The sequence below is a fragment of the Rhipicephalus sanguineus genome, chromosome 6 (assembly GCF_013339695.2).
Source record: "Rhipicephalus sanguineus isolate Rsan-2018 chromosome 6, BIME_Rsan_1.4, whole genome shotgun sequence".
Taxonomy (NCBI): Eukaryota; Metazoa; Arthropoda; class Arachnida; order Ixodida; family Ixodidae; genus Rhipicephalus; species Rhipicephalus sanguineus.
The window spans coordinates 134,274,028-134,280,403 of record NC_051181.1 but is presented as its reverse complement, the minus strand read 5'-3'; the positions used below and the strand labels follow the sequence as shown (position 1 = coordinate 134,280,403).

At 44.2% G+C, this 6,376-nt stretch overlaps 1 protein-coding gene across 1 annotated transcript in view; it reads right to left on the bottom strand.

The window, feature by feature from the left end:
- The window catches only part of LOC119396485 (CTP synthase 1), a gene marked incomplete in the record, with an annotated part of 26,640 nt that extends 20,282 nt beyond the window's left edge, over nt 1–6,358 (bottom strand). The window contains 9 exon segments of the mRNA XM_037663728.2: nt 551–639; nt 1,064–1,252; nt 2,442–2,621; nt 3,139–3,222; nt 4,299–4,415; nt 4,491–4,592; nt 5,370–5,539; nt 5,641–5,821; nt 6,218–6,358. Of these exon segments, the coding sequence (XP_037519656.1) occupies nt 551–639; nt 1,064–1,252; nt 2,442–2,621; nt 3,139–3,222; nt 4,299–4,415; nt 4,491–4,592; nt 5,370–5,539; nt 5,641–5,821; nt 6,218–6,301 (1,196 nt within the window).
- Between the last annotated feature and the right edge of the window lie 18 nt (nt 6,359–6,376).

Below are 6,376 nucleotides of genomic sequence, written 5' to 3'. Positions count from 1 at the left end.
ATGCACAGGTCCAGACATTTTGGCATTTACTTGTGCTGAAGATCGCAAGAAGCACCACTTCGTTATTCGCCAGGATTATTGGCATGTGTCATGTCGTGTGGTTCTGTGTGTCGTGTCATATTCCATGCAATTGACAGTTTGCAAAATAGTTACTGCGCATGCATGAGGCAGTATGTTTCTGTTGGAAAACAGAATGTTTTCCACAGGAACAACCTCGACCACAAACTTGCAGACAAACTTATTTTTTCAATTCACCTTTATTTCGTTTCACCCTTTCTCTCTGCATACGAGGAAACTTACAATGAGGCGTGACATTCCTGCAGTGTGTTTTGAAAAGCCTCTGTGCTGCTCTTGCACCTTCGCTGGAATGTGACGGGGTGAAACTGCTTAGAGCGTGAAAAGTAGTCTGGAAACGAGAAGTTTGATGGGAAAAAATTCTTGCAGGAAAGCCAACTTACAGCAAAGTGTACGCTAGGGGGCACTCACTATTTTGCAAAGTGTCAATTTCTTCAAACTAACTCCGCCAACATGTCGAACTTCGTCAACTCACTCTGCAACACACAGATTCTGCCAGGCAGCGTGAAACTTGACCGGGTGTTCAGCTTTCATAGTGGGCTCCAGCTCTTCTGCATCTATGTACTACGTAAGACAAAAGAAACCATCAAAACAGAAACTTCTAGCAACTTCATCAAGCGCACAACATGCCGGCTGCTACTATAAAGCGGCATTTACAGTTCACTGCATCTTGCATATAAAGGAAGGAAGGGACGACGTGGTGGCATTAAAGTGCAAACTAGCTTTACTAACGGGAAAAAACATGTTCTATACAAATGAGAGACGTTGGAAGCTTCAAGAACAATTACGAGTTAAAGTGAATTTCTGCTGGGGGGAGGGGTAAGGGCAGAAAACATGAAGAGAAAAGGGAGAGAAAATAAAAACTATTCGTGCACTATGGTTTTTCAATATGCAATGGAGCTTACAACTACAGTAACCGTAACGTGAGAACAACATAACAGTAAGCTAAGCAACTGAAGTATTGCAATGCATGAGGAGAACCCCATACCATGATCATCAGTCTGTGGTTGCAGGCGAGTGCAGCGTGTTGGAGGGCCTTGATAACCGAGGAGTAGGCGTCCTGCAGCTTGATGTACTTTCCGACAAGTGCAATGGTCACTTCCCTCCGGAGCCGTTCTGTCTTGAGGGCAAGGTCACGCCATTTGTACATCAGACGACGAGGTCTTGGAGTGGGAACCTGCAGCAACACAAAACTTCGTCAGGCACCAAACTGTGAAACAATAAGTGACTGAATACTATTGCCCAAGGTCAAGATTGTAGCCCTTATTTCTTCTAGCAGTCATTACTCGTAAGAACAGAAGCTTGGGCAAGTTGGTAAGGATCCATGAAGTTAACGCGTTAAATTATCGAAGCGCACTTCATACATAAGCTAGACAATGTGTATTGCGCTAGTGAATCAAGAATTTGATTACTTTGCCAGACTTTAGGGCAAATGTGATTGTACATTTGATACTTGCCTCATGATGTCCCAGTCACGTGACCACTTTTTTCTTCTCTGTTTAGTTCCCTTTCCCTCGTCATGTACAGATGCACTTTCTCACTGAAATAAAACTAGTTGGAAGTCCGCACTCTTTGCCTCTTCTTATCCTGTCCCTTTTCCTTATCCTTTAAGTACTGTCAATACCTTCTTAATCAGTCACTGCTCATTCTGTAAAGGCTACAGCACAAATAGGCTTGCTACAAACCCTTAGGAACCATGGAGAGGCAGTTGTCATATCGGAGCATTGGCTAGGCAGTAGCGTACTTTACATATCTGAAACTGTACAAAGGTCTTAAACTCTTCAGCTTATCATTGTTAGGATAAGCCAAGTTTGCCTTAAAAAGGGAGTCCCATGAATTTATCACTGCCGCAAACATTTGCAGTGATAGCCATAATTTAGCATACTGCTGCGTGGCTTACAAAAACACCACTGGCCTTCAAGCAGCACCAGGGAACTTCCCAAGTGCATTCCCACCAGATACGTATGAAAAGCAAAGGTTCACACTTGAACACACGTACACATTCAGAAACTCATAAATTCCAAGAACATCTACTGTACAGAAATCCAGAAAACAGCAGTTGTGGTTAATGCAAACCTTGCTAAGGCAGATGAACGGTAGCACTAAAACAATGGAAAAAGAAAGGTAGCCAAAGGATAGTGTACATATGTTTTCTCATATCTAAATTCGGCATCTATCCTATGTATAGGATAGCATCTCAACTTAATTTTCTCGTTCATGTCATTCTAAAGGCACTCTGGAACACAGCAAAACAAAGACAAGATTTGAACAACAAAATGAGCATGAAATAGACTTAACAGAACTGTCACCTCGCTCACTTGTGTGCAGTTTGTTTAAAGGTAGCGCCAGTTAGATTGCCATCTCACCTGAAGGTGAAGGCGTTCTGCAAAAAGCTCGACGATGCCTTGTTCCTCCATGAAGATGGGCACGTGGTAGATGCTCGGCACGTCATGCATGCAGAGAACCTGTCGTGGCTCAACGTGGCAAAAGTTGGATATCTTATCCTTGACAGCTTTCGTGATCTCATTTTCGCTGCGGCAAACAATCTGCAATAAGTGGATCACATGTCAGAATGCTGCCCATAGAAGACAGAGAATGGAAGTTTCCTGCGAATAGGCTTCATTCCCATACTACTGTTAACAGTTTTAAAAGTAACAACAGCTAAATTTGCTTAACTCACTACTATTTTAGATAAGGATATTTGTAAATTCTGATAATTAGGTTGGCCACATTAAAAGCGATAGAGCTTTTAATGGTTGACATTTATCTTGGCATTCATTTACAGAGTCCACACTAGCACCCTTGACAGGAACTTGCCATCAAAGCTCTAATCAACCCTCTCCGATTTTCCCACATCAATATATCAAACTTTCACAACTTTACCAAAATCGACAGAGCAAAAGTTTACAAGCAACTTAGCCTTGATTGTACCACTGCAAAGAAGGCTCCCTTACTGCAATAACACAGGCATACCAACGCACATATCTGAGACTTGACTGCTGAATTACATTTGAAATAGTGGCCTAAACCTAAAAGCAAAGGAAAGCTATGAATGCTGCTTACCAAATCTGGGGATAGACCCAAGCCTCGCAATTCGCGGACGCTAGCCTGTGTCGGCTTCGTCTTGTGCTCACCGGTGCTCTTGGGCTGCAAAGAGAATCTGCCATCACCTTTACTTATACACAACAAGCAAACATATCCCTCTGTTTCCTTTCTGCCGTCACCTTTACTTATACAAAACAAGCAGACATACCCCACTGTTCCAGAAGTTTGTGTGAAGTCCACTGTTTTCTTTCATAGTATCACATTTCAGACAGAATGTAGTCCCAATTGCTTGAGTAAAGATACAAACAGTCGCTACAGTGCACAATTAAATGTGAAGGGGTAGGGCTCAGTAGAGCAACAGGTGGAAAGACAATGAAACATGTTGAAAGTGTTGCCACCTACTTCGAGCGCCGCTATCTGTAGAAATGGTAGGTGCTGATATCTAGAGAAAGGAGGGTGATCCAGCTTCCCACGACATCACATCGTCTGTGATTTCGTCATTTGTGATTTAGTTCCTTGAATAAAGCGCATATGAGAGGCTGGACTAAAGGTGCAATTAAACGACTTTTCATTCCGACCATCTCATTCGTTCCACCTTGCAACATCCTCTTGCATACAGAGCTTCTTGCGCAATACCTCAATTTCTGTCTCACATTCGAAATGAAAGAGACCCTTTTGTAGGATAGGGCAATACGTACAATGCCACCAAGCTTAATGACAATTTATTCAGCTATTCTTGTTTGACGCACAAGTGAGGAGGTGTAATCAACAGACAAGACCACACATTCTTAAGGATATTATTTGTATCCACAGTATTTTTTTAAATTAAGAGTCTGCCACTTTTTAGGATGGTTTGTTTATGGGATTTAACGTCCCACATTGACTCAGGCTATGAGAGAACCGAAGTGAAGGTCTCCAGAGGATTTCGACCCCCTGGGGTTCTTTTATGTGCACTGAAACACACCGTACAATGGGCCTCTAGCATTTTGCCTCCATCGAAATGCGACCACCTCAGCAGGGATCGAACTCTCGACTTTCGGGTCAGTAGCTGAGCACTGAACAACTTGGCCACCACAACAGCCCACATTTTATAATTATAGAGTGTGCGCAGACAAAATTGACTTTGTTTACACAAGCACTTTGCAAATACTGACGCTACAAGTTTTTTTTTCTCTTACCTGTGGCACCAAGCTGACATGGACACAGCAGAAGTTCTCTCTTTTGACACGAAATTGAAACTGTCGGAAGGCCTCCACGAAGGGCATTCCTTCAATATCACCTATCGTCCCTCCGAGCTGCAAGACAATATATAGTGCAGGCACATTAAATGTTACCCTGCAAAAGCTGCAAATTGCAATGTCGTGCATTACCTCAATGATGCAAACTTCCGGTGTCTGGTTAGAGTCATTGACAGGAATAAGTGCTACTTTCTGAACCCACTCCTGAATAGCATCTGTGATGTGGGGAACAACCTGAAAGTAGTTCACAATTTGTTGTAGCCTTTCCATACTGCAGTCTTTAAGCACAACTATGCAAAGGGCACATCACACCAGCTCACTGCCAGTTGAACACCAAAAATTACTTTCACGCTTCAAGCACAATACCTCTACTACTTTCTCCACTAGTACAGACAGTGCTACAAACTCTGCACCATGCATATACATGTTTGAAACGAATAGAACTGGCCAGATGTCACATAATACGTCGGTGAAGTGCTGCACCACAAGAACGTTAGGATGCCTAAGTGAATCGTGTTAAATTGTTTTTAATCAAAAGCTGATTTAGTTCAGCACAGCCTAGATGCACTCTCGTTTTTCTATCAAAAGGTGCTCTTGTTGTGATAGTGCTACACACTGGCATAGCCGGGGGGGGAGAGCAACCCCCCCTCTCCAAAAAAAAATTCTGGCTACACTACTGATGCTGCACAAAGTCCTATTGACCAGTGGTCATCTCAGACATGTAACATTCTGCTTTTAATTGCTTACTAGAGGTATGCTTACATGTTTCGGTTAAGTCTACTCATAGCTATGCTTAAGTATTCCCGTGTTATTCACTTCTTCGTTACACATGCATTAAATATCCCATTTCCATGCATATCATGCCTTACTTATTGGTGTTCACCGTTAACCTATTGGAAAAGTTGTTTTAGCTACTGTTAACATGCACGACGATTCGAGAAATGGCCACAGTAGTCAAGATGTTTCATAACACAACTATTTTTATCGCAGTTCCGAAAGTACTAGCATTACCTGCACAGTCTTGCCGAGGTAATCTCCCTTTCGCTCCTTGTTGATGACATGCTGATAGATTTTGCCCGTCGTTATGTTATTATCTCTGTGCAACGTGATGTCCAAAAAACGCTCGTAGTTTCCCAAATCGAGGTCGACTTCTCCGCCGTCATCAAGAACGTACACCTCGCCTACGAGACAAAATCAAAACTTTTATGTAACGTACGCCACGGAGAAAAATGGGGCGCCAGACACAAGCGTCATAAAGATGGCGCGGAAAGGGACCACTTACCATGTTCGTACGGCGAGAACGTTCCGGCATCGATGTTTATGTACGGGTCTATCTTTATGGACGTGACTTGAAGGCCGCACGACTTGAGGATGGTACCAACGCTGCTGGCAATCACACCTTTGCCGATGCCGCTGATGACGCCGCCGGTGACCAGGATGTACTTCATCGCGGCGACTGGAGGCTGGGGATGGTACGGGTTTCACTGGCACAAGGAACGAACGCCTGTAGGTGTTCACGTCAAACAGATTAGCGCGGCAAAATTAAGACGAGCGCTCCCTCCTGTGGAAACGTTCGCTGCATGCACGTGGCTGCGTGCGCACGTTTCGTTTCTCCGCGCGATAGGCATGTGTTACAGTCAGCAGCAAAGGAGACGAGTCAAATGACATGCGCGGGAACTCGTAATGGGTACAACGAACCATGTTTCGGTGAAAGATTAAAGAGAACCCAACAAGAAAGGAATGAGAAGTTTCTCGCGCGAACCGAGGACAGCAAACGAGTACCGCGTGCTTTCGGTTAGTACGAAGTCGGTGGTTAGTGCGGTGAGAAAAATACGAAGACTGTAGTTAGTTGTACTCACGGTGCGACTCCGTGGGACGTTGACTTTAGAGAACAGAGTCAAATGGGAGCGCACAGTGGCCGCTAATCGCAGTGCGCGCGTCATTCATTCGCTGGGGCCCACTGGCCTCCTTGCCCCCTGCTGCCCTGCTTCCCCATGTGGCGCACTGGCGCACTTATT